General features: G+C 36.5%; 2 protein-coding genes across 2 annotated transcripts; both read left to right on the top strand.

The window, feature by feature from the left end:
• The first annotated feature begins 305 nt into the window (after positions 1-305).
• LOC130677692 (A disintegrin and metalloproteinase with thrombospondin motifs like) lies at positions 306-12,948 on the top strand. Its single transcript, XM_057484533.1, has 9 exons — positions 306-375; positions 443-507; positions 2,082-2,216; positions 2,321-2,378; positions 4,171-4,343; positions 10,498-10,655; positions 10,730-10,867; positions 12,622-12,753; positions 12,829-12,948. The coding sequence occupies exons 1-9, from the start codon at positions 372-374 to the stop codon at positions 12,869-12,871; spliced, it is 906 nt and encodes a 301-aa protein (XP_057340516.1). The 5' UTR covers positions 306-371; the 3' UTR covers positions 12,872-12,948.
• Positions 12,949-17,372: 4,424 nt separating this feature from the next.
• Positions 17,373-20,430, top strand: LOC130677766 (loricrin-like). The gene is made up of 3 exons (XM_057484622.1): positions 17,373-17,441; positions 17,531-20,046; positions 20,292-20,430. The coding sequence occupies exon 2, from the start codon at positions 17,546-17,548 to the stop codon at positions 19,988-19,990; it is 2,445 nt and encodes an 814-aa protein (XP_057340605.1). The 5' UTR covers positions 17,373-17,441; positions 17,531-17,545; the 3' UTR covers positions 19,991-20,046; positions 20,292-20,430.
• The last annotated feature ends 2,868 nt before the right edge of the window (positions 20,431-23,298 follow it).

Below are 23,298 nucleotides of genomic sequence, written 5' to 3'. Positions count from 1 at the left end.
TAATGTTTTCGAGCTCAACGAGCTCGAAAACAGCGGGAAGTTTTGGGGCTGGCCCGCAGGGTCAACTGACAGACCGATTTTTTTTTTCTAGCGTTTGAGATTTTTTTCCATCATTGGTGGTCTGCTCAAACAAATTTGTTGTAGAGTTGAAAAACTAATAGTTGCATAGAATTCAATCAAGTAATTACTAAAGACATCAATCTTTAAAAATAAAGTCATTAATCTAATCATATGAAAGCAATTAAATCTTTTTATATCGATTCGTTTCACAATTTACTATATTAATTCATGTAAGAAGAAATTTTTTCAGATGAGTTTGAGTTGAATTAGTCAAAGTTTGAAAAAAAATATAAGATTGAATAACATAAGAGATGGGTATGTTTTAATTTTATTATTTTGTAAATGTTTTTGAATTTCTAATAAAATATATTTTTTCCTTAAGATTTTTTAAAAAAAATGATTATAACAATTACTGTTTTCAACTTTTATTCTGTTACATCCAACTTGGTAAGTCTGAACATATTATACTGCTTTTTGATATTAGTGGTAAGTTAAGCATGTGGGTACTCATATCTACGGAAATTTCCAAGAGAACACGAAAAATGAGTCAGAAATTATATAAAAGTAATTTCAATCCTTATATTTAAAAATATGACTGTCTATAGTATGGTTTTAAAAATCTTAAGAATCAAAAAAAGCTTGTGGGTACTCATTTTAGGAGAAATTTACGTGAGAATACAAATATCAAGTCAGAAATTGAATACAAAAATTTGTAATCCATATACTTGAAAATATGATTACCCGGGAAAAATGATCGGGCCTGAATATACCTGCCCACGCCTGTTCATGCCTATTTATGTCTGTTCATGTCTGAACCATTAAATACGCTCAAGCCTGATCATATCTGTCCATGTCTGAAGCGTTAAATACGCTCAGGCCTGATCATACCTGTTTGAAGCGTTAAATACGTTCAGGCCTGATCATGCATGACCACGCCTGTTCATGCCTATTTATGTCTGTTCATGTCTGAACCATTGAATACGCTCAAGCCTGATCATATCTGTCCATGTCTGAAGCGTTAAATACGCTCAGGCCTGATCATACCTGTCTGAAGCGTTAAATACGTTCAGGCCTGATCATGCATGACCACGCCTGATCATGCCTATTTATGTCTGTTCATGTCTGAACCATTCAATACGCTCAAGCCTGATCATATCTGTCCATGTCTGAAGCGTTAAATACGCTCAGGCCTGATCATACCTGTGTGAAGCGTTAAATATGTTCAGGCCTGATCATGCATGATCATGCCTGTTCATGCCTATTTATGTCTGTTCATGTCTGAACCATTAAATACGCTCAAGCCTGATCATATCTGTCCATGTCTGAAGCGTTAAATACGTTCAGGCCTGATCATGCATGACCATGCCTGATCATGTCTGATCCAGCCTGATTTATGGGATTAAATTTAAAATCTTAGTTATAATTAAATATAACTAACTTAGTTATAATTATATATAACTTAAACATATTATTACATGTAACTATAAATCAATAAATTAGATATCAAATTTTATTGACTAAAAATCTATCATATATAAGATATCAAATTTTGTTCACCAAGAATCTATCACGTATAAGATTTTTATTGTTTGAAGTTCATACAAAACTTACTTGTCAAGACAATTTCTCAGGTCAACGGGTAGCGGGTCAAACTCTCGAGCACGAGGTCCACGGTTCAAATCCTGGACACGCCCGAATTTTATTTTTTTATTTTTATAGAAATAATCATATATAATTATATGGGACCATTTTTTATCTATGATTTTTTTCCCCGGCTGGGCATGAACAGACATGAACATACCTGATCAGACCTGAACATGGCTAGCCAGGCCTGTTCATGTCTGATCAGGTCTGATCATTTTTTCCCGAGTATACATAGATTGATTTATTTAGAATCTTAAAAATAAGTAAGGCTTAATACTAATATTTAATAAAAATCGTTGTTCAATATACCTATCAAATTGTAGATTAGTGATATTAATTTAATTATTAATAATTTGGTTTAATTATTGTAAAATTAGATACAAATTATAAATGGAAATCTGCATTTAAACGGTCGAAAAATAACTCCAGTAGATACTATAGTCAGTCCAAAGACGCCAGTTTATTACCTTGTTGATATTTACGGAAATACCTTCATCAACAAAACCTTCAATGTATGTACAATAGAATAGATTTGACTAATAATAATAAATGATACTTATAATAAGAAATGATTACGAATTTGGTATGTATGTGATTTTTATTTTTAATTCCATAGAAATTCCAAGAGTCACAGTCTTACCAATACTATAAGTATCAGCCAAATATCTATGACCGTAAGTTAAATTATTAAATTTTGATATAGCTATTTACGATACAAGTTTAAGAAGTGACAAAGAAAGGTATGCGATAGTTCCAGAATGCGCTGACAGCTTACGCTGTGCCACAATAGTAGTTTATCTATCGAGTGCGAGCGTCTTAGACTCGATTGTACTAGATAAATACATTAGTTTTTGTGACAGATATTTGAAATTTACTACATTTAGTGCCTATAAATGGCAGGTTATAAATCCGCGTTTATTTATTTGGTAAGATTGTTTTGAGTTTTTGTTGAAAATTAGAGAGAAGTCGGTAAGTGGTCGAATTAGAATGATGATAAATTTTGTCACAAGATGGCTCGTTAAGTTACTTCGATATTTTTTGGTCGTTTGCTATCGCACATGTAACCAAAAAATATTTTTTGATCCGATGATGACGTCACTATTAGAACGATTAGGTATCTATTTTATCAGCTGTATCTTATCTAATATTTTTAGCTGCCGGCTATAGGCGCTAAATGTCGTAGATTTCAAGTGTCTGTCACAAAAAAGAACGAGGGTCATTGCAGCTGAGCGCAGTAAGTGTAAAAAATGCTCACGAGTTTTTTTGTGACACAACCCCAGTAACATTATCTTAAGCAAGTTACTTGACGAATGTCTTTCGACAAGTTTCTTATGCAAGATATAAACAAGACTTGGAAAAAATATATTTCATAAATAAACTTGCCAAATATTTCATCAAGTCTTGCTTAAGATTTTTTTTAAAGACTTACGGAAGTCTGTACAAATAGTCTTCAGGTATTTTTAAATAGTATAAGTACAATATACCAATATGTACCAATGGTAGGTCATAGTTGTTGCAGAATAACTTAAGATGTCAGGTTTTTTTTTCCAAGTCACTTTAAGCTCAACCGCTGTACCTACAGCGAGCCTAGTGGTTTTCAATTAAAGTTGATTGCTACAAATTTATAATATTATCACTCGCTATAATTGTATCGAACATTAAGTGGGCGCCACTGAATGATCTGTCCTAATACTGCAGAGACGACTCACGAAGTAACAAAGAGAGTGGCCATGTTTAGGGATCTTGAGAAATTCTGCAGCAAGTCTGAGCTATTGCATCTTAAGCAGCCCTAGCAGATCCGACTTACGGTATTCAGAAGAATTGCGGCAAATTACAGTATTTTACAGTAAAATACGGTAGTTTGCAGTAAGTTACGATATTTTGCAGTATTTAACGGTGAAGGTACGGACAAACCATCGTAAAATTGCGGCATTCTTGCGGTATTTTTCAGTGAAAGTGCAGTAATTTACCGCGAATCCGTGATACTATTGCGTTATTCCAGCGTAAATGCAGAGATTCACGGCAAAATTACGCATTTTACCGTAAAGTGAAGTATTTCACTGTTACGGTAAAAATTGCAGTAAATTGCCGCCTTCTACCGAAAACCATCATGTTTTACCGTAATTCGTCGAAAATTATCGTAAAATGAGTCAAATTGGCAGTAAAATGCGGTAAAGTAGGTCATATATCGTAATTCGGATCCACTAGGAAAGTATCTTGCCTCAAGCGTGTTCAAGACTGATGATGCTGACTTGCTGATGACTGAATATACACATTTGCTTAAAACTTTCTTGAGAATACTACAAAACACAACCAGAAGCTATTTTTGAAAAAGCTTCATACTAGACTTGTCACTTTTAAAATTTAGAACACACGATATTTTTTGTAATCCCTAATTTCGCTGCCACAGCCAGATTTAGGGGCCATGAAAATGTAAAATAATTTTTTCAAATTATATTTTTGCAGGTGTTCTATTTCCAAAAATGTTAATAATAACTGACGACGGAATGTATCAACATCAGGGTGATGAATTGATAATAAGTTACGTTGAATCATTTTTAAACAATGTCAACTACTATTTCCGTCAAATATCGAATCCTAAAATACAATTAACCATTGCTGGTCTCGCCATATCAACAGTAAGAAAAAATTTTTCTATCAAATCTAATGCAAACTTTCTACACTCAAGAGAATAATAAAATTGAAAAGTAGACATTATAAATTATCACTGTCCTATTGGATAAATTTTGTTCAGAAAGCCAAGATAAGTATCTGCATGGGTTCTTACAATAGCTTTTTGGATGGACTCTCATGTTATTTTTAATAAAATTTTCGATACGATTTTTTTTCACCAAGTTACAGCCTTCCAAAAATCACTAAAAAATTTATAAAATTTTTCTGCTCCTTCAATTTTTTGCATTAGTGTAGTTACCCATATAATCTGATCGTTTTCAAACTACGAACCCATGACTTCGTTGTATCGCATGTAGATTTTCTTCATAGGACACTATTTTCCATGGATGCCTACATACACTGTTAGCCAAAATTAGACACGTTGCTTTTAAAACCTATGAGAATTTTTATGAATCCATTGCAAAATCTGTGAATATTCATAGGAATCTATCAGTATATTTCGTGAAAGATAGAAAGAATTTGCTTCAGTTTATCATCTCAACTTTCATTCAATGCGGGCATAAAAAATATCTATGGGAAATCATATAGAAATCTATAAAGAACCAGTAGAAACTTTTCATGACTAAAGAATCTACAGAGATCCACACGAAAAAATTCAAACACGCCTGATCCATGTGCTCATAGCAACAGTTCATGTGTGGAACCATATACATCCTGGTGCAACATAAGAATGCCAGCACTGTGATCAGTCGTGTGTGGACGATCTTGATTCATATGGGCAGATAAATCAGTGATGCCCTGCCCAAGATCGACCACTCCATGTCACAGCACTTGTGAGTGTTAAGCACAAAAACTATCCATGTGCTGCCTATGCCTGAGTAGCGATTGACCCATAACTATTCTTGTGCTGCACATGAACTACATCCGTGAAAATGAAACTTTGTTTTGGAATATGTAGTTGGTGTGCAGTCCAAGAGAAGTTATGGCGTCAAACACTACCCAGGTATGCGCAGCACAAGAATAGTAACGGAGTCGCACCAGAACGAGTCGTCTTCATTACATGAATAATTCTTGTGCTGAACATTAACCAGAGCTGTGGCATAGAGGAGTCAGTCTTGGGTAGGACAACACTCTTTCGTAAGTACCCATGAATCAGGATCCTCCACACAGGACTGATTACAGTGCTGGCATTCTTGTGCTACCTCAGACTCAGCATGGTTCTAAACACGACCTGTTACTGCGAGTACATGAACTAGTCATGTGCTCAACCATTTTGTTCTAGAACATGACTCATTCATGTGCTGGACAGTAACCAGTCATATTCGGACCTGATCAGTTAATTAATGTAACGGGACTGAAGTCCACGTCCGTTTTACAGGAGACTGTTTCCGCGCCCTTTTGAGTATACACGCGTTGTGGCGCATCCCTACCACCATCCCAGACGACACTATTAGTCGGAAAATAAAATCGATTGACGACTAAGGTGGACGTTAACTGGAAGCATGATCAAAAATTCTCATTACGCATGGTATCTTACCATACTTATCTGAGGCCAAACACCACTACCATCTCAGGAAATAAAGAGACTTTGGTCAAAGTAAGCTTGGAGTAGCCTTCCGTTGGACCAGATTCTCTTTACTGGTGATCAGGTTGCATCGAGATAAATGGTGAGACGCAACCTCCTCAATACCCTAAACAGGGTTTCCTCCACTTGTTACCATCCAGTTTCAAATAAGCTATTATCCACTTGTTCGGTCCTTGATGAATTTTTTATTTTCCGAGCCTTTAAGAACTCTGATCATTTAAGCCAAATCAAAGTTCAGAGCAGCTCCAGGATTCGGAACCAATCAGACAAGGTCATATCTGCTGACATATGGACAGATATGGTCATTTGTCAATTTACTATTCTAACATCCATGATTTTATCAGACCGGCGCTAGCCATGACCCGTCAGATTTAATATTTTTTTACGGATTTCTAAGGTATTCCAGGTATAGATTGTTTCCTACATAGACCTTCATTCAATTTTGCATAAATTTCTGTACAATCTTATGTACATATTTTTGATAAGGCGGTCAATGAACTTGATTGATTGATTTACCCGACTCAGTTGAAATTTTAATATTCAAAAAAGATGACAAAATTACACACACATGAGTTCATTATGAAAATCAGGTGTTTTGCTTGAATGAGCATTTCTTATTTATTCACCGGCATTGATAAATTTGTGAAATATTAATTACTAAAATCAACAGTCTCGTTTATTCGAGTTCACAGGTTTTGAATTATGAGTTTGAAATTATTATGATTGATTGGTCAGGTGGTAAGTCCAATTAAGATATATGAATATGAATTAATTTACACATGCTTCATATAATCCAAGATTACTTAAACAAATGAATACATGCGGCAATGTATGGAAATTTATGAAAAACATGAGTTTTTATAAGTCGGTACCCTTTCAAAACAATCAATATGGGAATCCAGCATAGATCCCGCTATAAATTCTCACAGGGGGTTCTATAGGAATCCACACCATGCCAAATCCATAGCTAATTGATAATAGACATAGAAATCCAGATACCCTGGATTCTCTAGATGTTACTCATATAGAAACCCAAATTCCTACCCGGGTCAAAAAATTAGATCTGTTTTAAAATAAATGATAAATTCAAATATTTTTCCTTTAATTCAAGTTTATAAATCGTATTTATTTTATATAAGAATTTAATCTGTTTTTGCCCGTACTATTCCTTATCCAGGCTAATATCAGACTTATTTTCGTATGATATTTAGTCTGTTTTAAATCGCGTTTAGACTAAAAACAGACTTTTTTATTATAATTATTGGTCTGTGTTCAATTGTTTTTAAGGACAAATACAGGACTTTTTATAAATATAAATAATAATAATAATAATAATCTAGATTTATTAATTTATTTTAATTTTCTTGGTATTTAAAACATGCTAATGCGCTTCCATAATAAGATTTCACACAGAGAAAATGTTGGCTCGAAACCTACCAATTTTTACAATGCTGTCGACGAAACTTGAAACAGGATGTAAAGCATCCAAAAAATTATCGTGCTCTTACAAAAAATAATTATACTGTATCACATTACTTATTACGCGTGAGAAATTTATCGATGAGCTTCAATATCAATTACTTCTATACATTATAATAATTTTGACGCAGCATAATAATTTTTTATAAGAGCATAGTAATTTTTTGGATACTTTACTTTCTGTTGCAAGTTTGGTCGACAGCATAATAAAAATTGGTAGATTTCGAGCCAACATTTTTCTCCGTAGCACAAGAATTTTGATGTTTTCTTATGCCAAAATATTTTCAATTTTATCCAGTAAATAAGAGAAAATTCTTGACATTTCAAGAGTTGTTTTATCACTTTTATTCAATGATATAAATATTCAATGAAAACAACTAAAAAATTAAGCTGTCAAATTTTCATTAACTGCCGACATTTTTAAACAAAAGATAGTAAATAAATAGTAAATAAAACATAATCAATTCTGCAACTTAATATTTTTTCATAAATATTGCCCATAAATAAAAATTTTATAAGTCCATGATTTAATCTAGTTTTGTCCTTGTAAATTTTCAGAACTAAAATTTTTCAAAGTTCACGAATTAATCTAATTTAGTCTGCTCGTAACGCGTTTGTTTTTTAAAGTAGCAGGTCGAAAACAGCTTAAAATTTTCATAAAAGATCAAAATCAGATCAAATAGTCCAATCAGACTAAAATCAGGTCAAATTTTTCAGTCCGGGTAGATCAAAAACAGATTAAAAGTTTTATCAAAGCTCAATAACAGACCAAGTAGTCCAAATATTGGGTATATAAATGCCCAACAAAGAAATCTATCCATCCAAGTTTCTATGTGAAGTTCCTACACGGAGATCCAGATACTCATGGCTTCCTGCGTGGATTTTTACATAAATCCATCCACTCCTATATCAGTGCCGATGGACTCTTATGTAAGTCTACATGTTCCTAAATGAATTCCTATGGATTCTCATGCGATCTTACACGGATGGAATTGATAGGGTGTATTGTGAACGGTACAATTGAAAATACCTAATTGATATACAATTTATTACGTACGCATTAATATATAATTTATATATAAAATATATATGAGCTCATACAAGTGTGAAAATTTCTTATTTTATATTTAAAAAGCCTTAAATACCTAGATAAAAAATATAAAGTATATGTTTATTCATATATTCGTATGCAAAACAAAAATGCAGGTAAAGGTTGGCCCTGCGGGCCAGCCTCAAAACTTCCATCAGTTTTCGGACTCCTTGAGCTCGAAAACATAAGTGTCAATAAATTTTCGAGCTGAGGCGGCAATCGCCGCGTTTTATTGAGCCGTAGAGCTGATTAGATTTTAGAATCGATTGATCAAACTGTTCACTCTAAAACCAAGTGTGTAGTCAAAATTAACACACTTGCCAAATAACATTGAAATGCCATAAGCAATCTATAGATATTTAATACACCGTGAAACGTGTTTTAAATGACTACAAAAAACTATAGTTTTGCGTATGGCCTTAAACATAGAACACATTTAATATGTGTTAAAATAATACACTTGTAACACACTTGGATTTAGAGTGTTTCTAAAAAATTTCGAAAAAACTGAAAAAATTTTTTTTTTTCAACTTCTACTATATCTTAGAGTATATTCAATCGATCGATTTGAAATTTCCAGGAAAGTTGATGGCTAATAACTCTTTCGATTGCCGAAAGAACCATCAAAATCAGTTAATTAGTTAAAAAGTTATAGTGAGTTTACACACATACACACACGCACACACACACATATGCAGACACTCGGACAACATTCTGAAAGAGGTCAAAATAGCTTCCTACACGGAAAAAAAATACACGGAAAGAAAATTATGGGAAGTTTTGCTATGCATTATGGGAATGGTTCCCATAATGGTATGGGAATAGTACCTAGACTACTATAGGGATGGTTCCCACATATTATGGGAACCATCCCCATAATAGTATGAGAATAGTTCCCATACCATTAGGGGAATGGTTCCCATAATGATATGGGAATGGTTCCCATATTGGTATAGGAACTATTCCTATAATATTATGGGAACTATTCCCATAATGTTATGGGAACCATCACTATAATATCATAAAATTTTTATTTTGCACAATAGTGTAGAAATTTCCCAAAATTTGAATTTTCTTGAATGTTTTGTGCTGACAAAAAATTCTTGTTAAAAATTTTAATGTTTTTTTGCCAAATACGATTTTTTTTTTCAATGTTTGAATTTTTGTTTTTATGTTTAATAATGTTTCTGTGTATTGTAGAAGTGATTACCACACTTCTTTAAATTTATTTTTTCATGATAATATGGGAACCATTCCCATAATATTATAGGAATGGTTCCTATAATAGTATGGGAACTATTCCCATAATGGTACACGAACCATTCCAATTTCATTATGGGAATCATTCCCATAATATTATGGGAATAGTTCCCATACTATTATAGGAACCATTCCCATGATATTATGGGAATGGTTCCTATAATTTATGGGAATGGTTCCTATAAATTATAGGAACCATTCCCATAAATTATAGGAATGATTCCCATAATATTATAGAAAGTATTCCTATAAATTATAGGAACCATTCCTATAATTATAGGAACCATTCCTATAGTGTTATGGGTATCATTCCCATAATTATAGGAACGATTTCTATAATTATGGGAAACATTCCTATAATTATAGGAACCGCTCCCATAATTTATGGTCGAAATTCCCATGATGGTATAGGAAAAAATTTCACAAAATTATGGGAACCGCTGCCATAATTTTCTTTCCGTGTAGGCGCTGCAACAGGACAAAATCCTTTTGTAGCAACAGGATTTTGTCCTGCTGCTGCAATAGGACGGCATCCTGTTGCAACGCCTATTTTCTTTCCGGGTAGGATTTCATGACGTTGACATCTGATGAAAACTCGGATTTCGAAAATCGGGGTGAAAACAATAACTTGCCGAATTTTTCGAAAAACGTAAATTTTCTTTGCGTGAAGTTGATAAATATTTTATATCATATATTTTTTTTTACACGGTAAAAACATTGATATATCACAACAATACTTTTTTAGCATCCAAATATTCTGCGTTTCCTAGAGCCGTCAACAATTTATGCAAATGGCAATCACAGCAGTCTGGAAGGTGAACTAACATTGGATCAAATGAAGCAATGGTTATCGAACCATTTCTATGAGATTGATGATTATGACTTTTTTTTAATTCTGTCATCGTAAGCAAAATTATAATATTAAAAATTTTTTTTTCATGCCTCAACTCTATCTGTAATCAATTCTTTGTTTCCAGATGGCGAGTGGTTAACAGAAGTGCTTCAAGTGGATATGCTTGTGAATCAACGTATAATGTAAGAACAGGTGGAGCTATTGTTGACACTCTACTCGGCTGGAAAAGTTATATATCTGCTGCTCATGAAATCGGTCATATGTAGGTTTCATTCGTGATTCTATAAAGCTAGCAAGTAATGGTTGAAAAAGAAACCTGGATTTGAAGTAGGAAATTTAGTCACCCAATGAAAAGCTTCTGACAATATTAATCATAGATTTTATAGTTTATGAGTTACAGGAATTTTTTTTAAATCTCATAGTTCAGTAGATAATTATTTTATGAAAACGAATTTCAGACAAGTCTTATAGATAATTAAATTTTCTACAAAAATTATTGGATTGATTTGTCGATAAATTAATTACTTAAAAAGTTACAAGCAATTAATTGTGATTAATCAACGGGTAATTTTTGCTATCTGACAACCCGGGTTGGAAAATTAGATCTGTTTTAAAATAAATGATAAATTCAAATATTTTTCCTTTAATTCAAGTTTATAAATCGTATTTATTTTATATAAGAATTTAATCTGTTTTTGCCCGTACTATTCCTTATCCAGGCTAATATCAGACTTATTTTCGTATGATATTTAGTCTGTTTTAAATCGCGTTTAGACTAAAAACAGACTTTTTTATTATAATTATTGGTCTGTGTTCAATTGTTTTCAAGGACAAAAACAGGACTTTTTATAAATATAAATAATAATAATAATCTAGATTTATTAATTTATTTTAATTTTCTTGGTATTTAAAACATGCTAATGCGCTTCCATAATAAGATGTCACAGAGAGAAAATGTTGGCTCGAAACCTACCAATTTTTACAATGCTGTCGACTAAACTTGCAACAGGAAGTAAAGCATCCAAAAAATTATCGTGCTCTTACAAAAAATGATTATACTGTATCACATTACTTATTACGCGCGAGAAACTTATCGATGAGCTTCAATATCAATTACTTCCATACATTATAATAATTTTGATGCAGCATAATAATTTTTTATAAGAGCATAGTAATTTTTTGGATACTTTACTTTCTGTTTCAAGTTTGGTCGACAGCATAATAAAAATTGGTAAATTTCGAGCCAACATTTTTCTCCGTAGCACAAGAATTTTGATGTTTTCTTATGCCAAAATATTTTCAATTTTATCCAGTAAATAAGAGAAAATTCTTGACATTTTAAGAGTTGTTTTATCTCTTTTATTAAATGATATAAATATTCAATGAAGACAACTAAAAAACTAAGCTGTCAAATTTTCATTAACTGCTGACATTTTTAAACAAAAGATAGTAAATAAATAGTAAATAAAACATAATTAATTCTGCAACTTAATATTTTTTCATAAATATTGCCCATAAATAAAAATTTTATAAGTCCATGATTTAATCTAGTTTTGTCCTTGTAAATTTTCAGAACTAAAATTTTTTAAAGTTTACGAATTAATCTAATTTAGTCTGCTCGTAACGCGTTTGTTTTTTTAAGTAGCAGGTCGAAAACAGCTTAAAATTTTCATAAAAGATCAAAATCAGATCAAATAGTCCAATCAGACTAAAATCAGGTCAAATTGTTCAGTCCGGGTAGATCAAAAACAGATTAAAATTTTTATCGAAGTTCAATAACAGACCAAGTAGTCCAAATACAGTCCAGTTAGACTAAAATCAGATCAAATTTTTCGACCCGGGAAGATTTTATTATCTCTAAAAATTGCATAGCTCCGAAAATAATGAATTAATCAGATAAAGTTTTAGAAAAATTTCACATATAGTTAAGTTTTTTATGATAATTGTTCAAAAAATTATCGGAAGTTAATTATAATTAATCAAAATTCACTCATTGATATTTAAATCATATTGTAGACTTGGTGTTCAACATGATATCTTACACCCATTTCCGAATCATTTCATCATGGCGGACAGTATGATGGACTCCGATACAGAGGATTATTATTGGTCGAGTTTCTCAATACATTCATTTTCTGAAACTTATCAGTACTTACCAATTTACAATTTACTTTTATTATTTTATCTCATTAAATGTCCTAATATGTTTTTTTTTCTTTCCAGAAATGCGACGTTTTCATGTTTGCTCAGCAAACCAGAATTTTGAAATTCTAAGTAATTATACCACTGTAGATTCTTGATTGAAATTTTACGTGTAATTCAATATTCAAAATAAATAATAACAACATATTATAAATGATATTTATTTGTTTACATTTTCATGATGAAATACCCAACTAGAAAATTTTCCTGATTTGCCTGAAGTACCATAAGGACGTTGTCAGGTTAAAATAAGGTTTGCCTTATTAGGGCAAAAAGTATTCCATTAAAAATATAACGATAAAAAAATTATTGCATTGACTCAATATTTGAACACATTGAACACATTGAACACATTGAAAGCGATTGCAATATAAAGCAAATATGATACTTTCTCACCTGGGTACACTTTAAATATATTGGATTTTGATATGACAAAATGACACTTAAAAAAGTAATTTGCATATGCATATACCCTACCAAACAAATCCATCTGGGATTATATGGGAACTCATAGGAATCCATATCCCTCGCAGATTTGAATCACGATGGAATCACGGTGGGATTGTTCCATTTCACCACTGTGATTACGCGGTGTATCCACCGTGATTCCACAGTGGCTTGACCACTGTGTATACACGGTGTTTCCACTGTGATTACGCGGCGGATACACCGTGGAACCACGGTGGTGAAATAGCACAAAGTCACCGTGAAATCACTGTGGATGTACCGCGTGATCACAGTGGAAACACCGTGTATACACAGTGGTCAAGCTACCGTGGAATCACGGTGGATACACTGCGTAATCACAGTGGATACACTGTGTATATCCGGTGGTGAAATGGAACAAACCCACCGTGTAACCACGGTGGATCCACAGTGTTTACACTTCTACGGTGTTTCCACCGTGATTCAAATCTGCGAGGGATAGGATAGTGTGGATTTATATAAGAATCCTTATCGAAAACCATGGGTACCTGCGTTTCCATATGGAAAATCGGCAATGGAAACTGTGGGTATCTGGATTCCCATTTTTGTTTCGTGAATTCTATTCGGAAAAGATCCACTATACATAAATAAATCAGCGTAGCAACAGAATAATTATTTACCAAGTTATAAACAATCAAAGTTGGTGCATGACTTTATACCCCTTAAAATCCACGTTTTTCGACTTTCAATTGTTTATATCTCGGGTTAAAAACTTTTTAGGTTCATGGAATTTTGGATAAGCGTAGAAGAGACTGTAATCTAACGATCTATATGTTTTATGTTCTTATACGATTTTTTTAAACAGAAGTTATTCATGTTTGAAAGTTTGGGGTCAATAGTTTATGACCAGATAGAAGTACGAGATATCGACAAACAGAATCTAACTATTCAACGTACAACAAATATGTTATTCTATTCATATTGTTGAATTTAATACGTATTGCTTTTGACCAAACTTGGCATTAAAAAAATTTTTTTTATATATAACAAATAATATTCATAAAACACTAAATTAGGAATCGCGCAATGATCTTGATCTCCAGGAAAACTCATGAAAACACATATGGTTTTTATAGTCTTTGTATCAATAACGTTATGCTTTTTGTTAATTTTCCTGATTCATAATCCATGTAAGATTCCAATATGGACTTGAACATGACGCAGATTTCCATGGGAAATGATCGTAAAACTCAACATGCAAATCCATACTAGATTCTCTTAGGATCCCATGTGAGAACACATCTCGGGATCTATATCAGAAAACCATATCGGATTCCATCTGAAAGCACCATGTGGTAACCCACATAGGGATCTAGGCTGGATTTTCATATGGATTTTTTTTTTGATAGGGTAATCATTCATATCTGGTTGCGCATTACCATAGTATATTTACCTACACTGTCTAGCCATACACGGAGAGAAAGTTATGGCAGCGGTTCCCATAATTTTGTGAAATTTTTTCCTATACCATCATAGGAATTACGACCATAAATTATGGGAGCGGTTCCTATAATTATAGGAATGTTTCCCATAATTATAGGAATGTTTCCTATAATTATGGGAATGATACCCATAACCCTATAGGAATGGTTCCTATAATTATAGGAATAGTTCCTATAATTTATAGGAATACTTTCTATAATATTATGGGAATCATTCCTATAATTTATGGGAATGGTTCCTATAATTTATAGGAACTATTCCGATAAATTATAGGAATCATTCCCATAGTATTATGGGAATGGTTCCTATAATAGTATGGTAACTATTCCCATAATAATATGGGAATGATTCCCATAATGCAATTGGAATGGTTCGTATACCATTATGGGAATCATTCCCATAATATTATGGGAATAGTTCCCATAATTATGGGAATGATACCCATAACACTATAGGAATGGTTCCTATAATTATAGGAATGGTTCCTATAATTATAGGAATGGTTCCTATGATTTATAGGAATACTTTCTATAATATTATGGGAATCATTCCGATAATTTATGGGAATGGTTCCTATTATTTATAGGAACCATTCCCATAATGCAATTGGAATGGTTCGTATACCATTATGGGAATCATTCCCATAATATTATGGGAATAGTTCCCAACCTATTATAGGAACCATTCCTATAATATTATGGGAATGGTTCCCATATTATCATGAAAAAATTAATTTAAAGAAGTGTGGTAATTACTTCTACAATACACAGAAATATTATTAAACATGAAAACAAAAATTCAAACATTGAAAAAAAAAAATCGTATTTGGCAAAAAAACATTAAAATTTTTAACAAGAATTTTTGTCAGTACAAAACATTTGAGAAAATTCAAATTTTGGGAAATTTTTACATTATTGTGCAAAAATAAAATTTTATGATATTATAGGGATGGTTCCCATAACATTATGGGAATAGTTCCCATAATATTATAGGAATAGTTCCTATGCCAATATGGGAACCTTTCCCATAATAGTATGGGAATGATTCCCATAATATTGTGGGAATAGTTCCCATAATGGTATGAGAACCATTCCCATATCATTATGGGAACCATTCCCATAACAGTATGGGAACCATTCCCATAACAGTATGGGAATGATTCCCATACCATTATGGGGATGGTTCCCATAATATATGGGAACCATCCCTATAGTAGTATAGGTACTATTCCCATACCATTATGGGAACCATTCCCATAATGCATAGCAAAACTTCCCATAATTTTCTTTCCGTGTAATAACTTTTTTGATCTGAAATAAAAGAAAAAAAAATTTTTTTTTCTCGGTAAAATCAGTTTTTTTCTTTTATTTTTCTTCTCTCTTTATTGTGATTAAAATTTTTTTATGATAATAATTGATACTAATACTAGAATATAAATTGAAAAACTCGAAAAGTGAAAAAAAATTAACAAACTTATCCTTTAATTGGTTTTTGACTAAATTTACAATTTCAATCTTTCGAAAATAAATGACAAAAAAAAATGATTCTTATTCTTCAGGGTTTCCTTGGAATTCTTCGAGTATAAGAACAAACACAAGAATATCCTTAGCCTATCCATTATTTGCAAAGTCATGCAACTATCCCTGAATCCACCATTCGTAAATTATTTTTTAATAAAATCTCCAATGTCAAACAAATTTGTTTCAACAAAAAACACTAGGCATGTCTTATAGAGAATTGTTCAAAATTTTTAAAACTTTGTTTCGATTTTCTGTACGATGGTTGGTTGCCGAATAATTATCATAATTAAAATCGTCATTTTTGTTCTGAATACTGACAACTCCGCAGAAAAGTATCGTACATATCTTCTAAACTTTCCAAATCAAAGAAGTAGAATCAAACTCAAAGAGTTTTCCAGCGACAGTGCTACGAAAATTTGATTAAGGCCATAGACCTTCCGAAAGTAACGAAAAATTTATGAAAACTTTTTTTTCCTTCGAGTTTTTACGATTAATTAAAAATTATCGGTGATAAAAGTATTCGAGATCAAGATCTGAAAACTAGAAACTTTAAGCTTAAATTTTTTTTTTCTACAATCAATTTTTGCTGACCAACGGCCATGTGAAAATCGACGAAAAATTTAGTAATATATAACATAACAGCATGGTTATGATTACCATAATATCGTGGTAATTGACATTTTTTCGAAGTGTTTGATATCTTCTGAAAACTATAAATAGCTTGATAGTTCACCTTGGAGTTTATTTTTTCCAGAAAAATTTGCGGTGTACAGAAAAAATTATTATTTCATTCACAGGTGATTATTTAATTTTTTAAAAATACGAGAGAAAAACGTAACAATTTAATTTTTTTTTTATTTTAAATTTTGATAACGACAAATATAAAAGACGTTAACAATGACGAAACAATTGATAGCATAAATTTTTTAATAACTACTCCGGTAGCGAAATAATCTTTTGTAAAAACAATTATTACATATGCTAATACGATTGATTTTACCAAGATAACGATTAAGAAATTTTTATCTTGGATATTAATGTATAATTAATGGATTTAGCACGAAGTTATTCAAGCATATAAATTACGTTTTTTAAGGAAGATAAAAAGAGGTATAAATAGTCGATAGCTCGATAAGAAAATCATTAAATTTATCGAAGCTCTGATCTCCGTTGGACATTATCATCGTGAGTAATGAATAGTTACAATAAATTAAAACATTATTCGTTATTATTTTGATTTTAGTATTTATAATTTATTGGTTTGCAAATTATAGGAAAAAACTATAAAAATGCGTGTGGCATTTTTACTTCTGACTTTGGCGGTCATTGCTGTTTATGATTCAGCACCTACCTTAGTTCCTTGTATGAAAAGCATTACCAGAATGACAGGCAAATTACCTGGAGGTAGTATGGTAGAAGGAATTATGGGTGGCGGCAAAAGCGGTGGTGGGAAAAGCAGTGGTTGCAAAAGTTGTGGTGGCGGACACGGTGGTGGCGGACACGGTGGTGGCGGACACGGTGGTGGCGGAAGCAGTGGTGGCGGACACGGTGGTGGCGGAAGCAGTGGTGGCGGACACGGTGGTGGCGGAAGCAGTGGTGGCGGACACGGTGGTGGTGGAAGCAGTGGTGGCGGACACGGTGGTGGCGGAAGCAGTGGTGGCGGACACGGTGATGGCGGAAGCAGTGATGGTGGAAGCGGTAATGGCGGGAGCTGTAATAGTGGTGGAAGCGGTGGTGGTGGAAACAGTGGCGGCGGAAGCAGTGGTGGTGGAAGCAGTGGCGGCGGAAGCAGTGGTGGCGGAAGCAGCCAGGGCAACAGTGGCAGCGGGAGCAGTAGTGGCAGCCAAGCCAGCAGCCAAGCCAACAGCACCGCCAGCAGCAACGCCAGCGGCGGTAGTGGTGGAAGCGGTGGTGGTGGAAGCAGTGGTGGCGGAAGCAGCCAGGGCAACAGTGGCAGCGGGAGCAGTAGTGGCAGCCAAGCCAGCAGCCGAGCCGACAGCAGCGCCAGCAGCACTGCCAGCGGCGGTAGCGGTGGAAGCGGTAATAGCGGGAGCTGTGGTCGCGGTGGAAGCGGTGGTGGCGGAAGCAGTGGTGGTGGAAGCAGTGGTGGTGGAAGCAGTGGTGGCGGAAGCAGCCAGGGCAACAGTGGCAGTGGGAGCAGTAGTGGCAGCCAAGCCAGCAGCCAAGCCAACAGCACCGCCAGCAGCAACGCCAGCGCCGGTAGCGGTGGAAGCGGTAATGGCGGGAGCTGTGGTGGTGGAAGCAGTGGCGGTGGAAGCAGTGGTGGTGGAAGCAGTGGTGGCGGAAGCAGTGGTGGTGGAAGCAGTGGCGGTGGAAGCAGTGGTGGTAAAAGCAGTGGTGGCGGAAGCAGCCAGGGCAACAGTGGCAGCGGGAGCAGTAGTGGCAGCCAAGCCAGCAGCCAAGCCAACAGCACCGCCAGCAGCAACGCCAGCGCCGGTAGCGGTGGAAGCGGTACTGGCGGGAGCTGTGGTGGTGGAAGCAGTGGCGGTGGAAGCAGTGGTGGTGGAAGCAGTGGTGGCGGAAGCAGTGGTGGTGGAAGCAGTGGCGGTGGAAGCAGTGGTGGTAAAAGCAGTGGTGGCGGAAGCAGCCAGGGCAACAGTGGCAGCGGGAGCAGTAGTGGCAGCCAAGCCAGCAGCCAAGCCAACAGCACCGCCAGCAGCAACGCCAGCGCCGGTAGCGGTGGAAGCGGTACTGGCGGGAGCTGTGGTGGTGGAAGCAGTGGCGGTGGAAGCAGTGGTGGCGGAAGCAGTGGTGGTGGAAGCAGTGGCGGTGGAAGCAGTGGCGGTGGAAGCAGTGGTGGCGGAAGCAGCCAGGGCAACAGTGGCAGCGGGAGCAGTAGTGGCAGCCAAGCCAGCAGCCAAGCCAACAGCACCGCCAGCAGCAACGCCAGCGCCGGTAGCGGTGGAAGCGGTAATGGCGGGAGCTGTGGTGGCGGAAGCAGTGGTGGTGGAAGCAGTGGCGGTGGAAGCAGTGGTGGTGGAAGCAGTGGTGGCGGAAGCAGCCAGGGCAACAGTGGCAGCGGGAGCAGTAGTGGCAGCCAAGCCAGCAGCCAAGCCAACAGCACCGCCAGCAGCAACGCCAGCGCCGGTAGCGGTGGAAGCGGTAATGGCGGGAGCTGTGGTGGTGGAAGCAGTGGCGGTGGAAGCAGTGGTGGTGGAAGCAGTGGCGGTGGAAGCAGTGGTGGTGGAAGCAGTGGCGGTGGAAGCAGTGGTGGTGGAAGCAGTGGTGGCGGAAGCAGCCAGGGCAACAGCGGCAGCGGGAGCAGTAGTGGCAGCCAAGCCAGCAGCCAAGCCAACAGCACCGCCAGCAGCAACGCCAGCGCCGGTAGCGGTGGAAGCGGTAATGGCGGGAGCTGTGGTGGTGGAAGCAGTGGTGGCGGAAGCAGCCAGGGCAACAGCGGCAGCGGGAGCAGTAGTGGCAGCCAAGCCAGCAGCACCGCCAGCAGTACCGCCAGCAGCAACGCCAGCGGTGGTAGTGGTGGAAGCGGTGGTGGTGGAAGCAGTGGCGGTGGAAGCAGTGGTGGTGGAAGCAGTGGTGGCGGAAGCAGCCAGGGCAACAGTGGCAGCGGGAGCAGTAGTGGCAGCCAAGCCACCAGCCAAGCCACCAGCAACGCCAGCAGTGGTAGTAATAGTGACAGTAGCAGTGGTAATAGCGGCAATGGGGGCAGTGGTTCCACAGGAGGTGGACAAGGTTGTGGCTGCACTCCAAAATAGGTTTAAAAGATCTTCAAGACTTTCATTTTATAAATACAAATGCGCCAATATTGACGGTGAGTTATTATCAATTCATTTTATATCAAATTGAAAACCCAATGGCCCATCAGATTCCACTCCCAGAATACTGCATGCATTCCTAATACAAAAATCTAAATATAGATATATAGATATACAAATACATAAAATCTGGCAGTCATTGGGTATTTGACTTTGATCGGCTACTGAGTCATTGACTTCATAGAATTGTTCATTATTTCATTTAAATTTCTAATCCATTAATATTATCTACTTTATGTAGCATTCTGTAATAAATCATCAATACAAGCTGACGAAAAATTATGGCACACAATGAAGGATATCGACTTTTTCAAGAGATTAGTTCAATAAGTAAATTTTTTGGCAGTATATAACCAGTTGACTCGATCTTAGTAATAATTACTTCACATGAAAATACAATTTTAAACCTTGTTATCTCTAAATTCATTTATGTTCAATAAATATAATATATTCTATCAATTCGTTATTATTTATTGAATTGCTCACTTCTAATGATAGTTAGAAACATTTTCCTATTTTGATAATGAATGAGTCAACAAAGCGATGTTTATTCCAAGATGTGGCAGAATCAACAAAGACAGTGATTTTCTTGAAAAATGAAAATTTTTCATTGTAAATTGAATGAGGTTTTCTTCGTGACAGACATTTGAAATGTACGATATTTAGTGCCTATAGCCGCCAGCTAAAAACATTAGATAAGATACAGCTGGTTGAATAGATCTACTCGTTCTTATAGTGACGTCATCAACGGATCAACAAATATTCTTAACTTCCCGCTAAGAAAATCGACGATTTTCTAAACATTCAGGAAGTTATTGTTTTCACCCCGATTTGCGAAAATCGAAATTTCATCAGATGTCGACATTTTGAGGTCCTAGGTAGCTATTCTGACTATTTTCAGAATGATGTCCGAGTGTCTGTATGTGTGTGTGTGAGTGTGGGTATGTATGGATGTGTGCGACCGGTCGATAACTTTTTAACTAATGAACCGATTTGGATGGTTAAGGTGGCAATTGAAAGAGTTTGTTGGCCATCAACTTTTCTGAAAATTTCAGATCATTTGATCAAGTAGACTCGAAAATATTGGCGAATTACGAAAAAAAATTTTTTTTTTTTTTAATTTTTTATTGATTTCTCAGCAACGACTTATACGATTAACTTCAAAATCTAATTAGCTCTAGAACTTAATAAAATGCGTCGATTGCCGCCTTAGCCATCTCAATCGGAGTATTCGTTCGAGAGTTATCGCGGGAGAAAGAAATGGTAAAAAACGGTTTTTTGCGAATATCTTCGAAACAATCGAACCAAAATATTTTAAAATTTTATCAGCTCTAGAACTCAATAAAATACGCCGATTGCCGCCTCAACCATCAAAATCGGTCAATTCCTTCCTGAGATCTCGTGGGAGACAGAAATGCTAAAATCGGTTTTTTTCGAAAACAATGGAATACAAACGTATTTTCGAGCTCCTTGAGCTCGAAAATGTATTCACAACAATGCTCAAGGACCCATATAGAAAGAAACAATAGGCCCAAGCTTGGCCGAGGCTTGGCGCAAGACTTATTAACTCTGGGGAAAGCTTCAAATCCAAGCTTGGCCCAAGTCTGTCTAAGCATCGAAATGATAACACCCAGCCAAGCTTGAGTGACAGTGTTGTGCCAAGATTGCATCTAAGTATTGGCCCAATATCGAGAGCCAGTATCGTGGCAAGACTGTTGCTAAATAAGCACCTATGCTTATTAAAAATAAATTTAAAAAAAAAAAATATTAGTAGACATGTGCGTGATGGTAACATATGGAAATAAATTTGTACACAGAGAAATCAGGTGGATCGATGAAACTAATTTTTTTTTTGCATTTGCTGGATCTCGAACCTGATCCTTCATGACTGCTAGGCAAGCGTCTTATCCACTAGGCTGTTACGCTATTCACAGAAGCCAGGGGTTTTTAGGTACCATTTGTTATTTAGACTGGTAAACCAAGGTTTGTCACTTGAGCATTGGCTGAACCTTGTCCCAAGACTGGCAAACCAAGGCTTGTCACTTGAGCATTGGCTGAACCTTGTCCCAAGACTGGCAATCCAAGGCTTGTCACTTGAGCATTGGCTGAACCTTGTCCCAAGACTGGCAAACCAAGGCTTGTCACTTGAGCATTGGCTGAACCTTGTCCCAAGACTGGCAAACCAAGGCTTGTCACTTGAGCATTGGCTGAACCTTGTCCCAAGACTGGCAATCCAAGGCTTGTCACTTGAGCATTGGCTGAACCTTGTCCCAAGACTGGCAAACCAAGGCTTGTCACTTGAGCATTGGCTGAACCTTGTCCCAAGACTGGCAAACCAAGGCTTGTCACTTGAGCATTGGCTGAACCTTGTCCCAAGACTGGCAAACCAAGGCTTGTCACTTGAGCATTGGCTGAACCTTGTCCCAAGACTGGCAAACCAAGGCTTGTCACTTGAGCATTGGCTGAACCTTGTCCCAAGACTGGCAATCCAAGGCTTGTCACTTGAGCATTGGCTGAACCTTGTCCCAAGACTGGCAAACCAAGGCTTGTCACTTGAGCATTGGCTGAACCTTGTCCCAAGACTGGCAAACCAAGGCTTGTCACTTGAGCATTGGCTGAACCTTGTCCCAAGACTGGCAAACCAAGGCTTGTCACTTGAGCATTGGCTGAACCTTGTCCCAAGACTGGCAATCCAAGGCTTGTCACTTGAGCATTGGCTGAACCTTGTCCCAAGACTGGCAAACCAAGGCTTGTCACTTGAGCATTGGCTGAACCTTGTCCCAAGACTGGCAAACCAAGGCTTGTCACTTGAGCATTGGCTGAACCTTGTCCCAAGACTGGCAAACCAAGGCTTGTCACTTGAGCATTGGCTGAACCTTGTCCCAAGACTGGCAAACCAAGGCTTGTCACTTGAGCATTGGCTGAACCTTGTCCCAAGACTGGCAATCCAAGGCTTGTCACTTGAGCATTGGCTGAACCTTGTCCCAAGACTGGCAAACCAAGGCTTGTCATTTGAGCATTGGCTGAACCTTGTCCCAAGACTGGCAAACCAAGGCTTGTCACTTGAGCATTGGCTGAACCTTGTCCCAAGACTGGCAAACCAAGGCTTGTCACTTGAGCATTGGCTGAACCTTGTCCCAAGACTGGCAAACCAAGGCTTGTCACTTGAGCATTGGCTGAACCTTGTCCCAAGACTGGCAAACCAAGGCTTGTCACTTGAGCATTGGCTGAATCTTGTCCCAAGACTG

Source organism: Microplitis mediator, chromosome 11, assembly GCF_029852145.1.
Source record: "Microplitis mediator isolate UGA2020A chromosome 11, iyMicMedi2.1, whole genome shotgun sequence".
NCBI lineage: Eukaryota > Metazoa > Arthropoda > Insecta > Hymenoptera > Braconidae > Microplitis > Microplitis mediator.
Note: the sequence above shows the minus strand (reverse complement) of the source record. Positions and strands in the feature narration are given on the sequence as shown.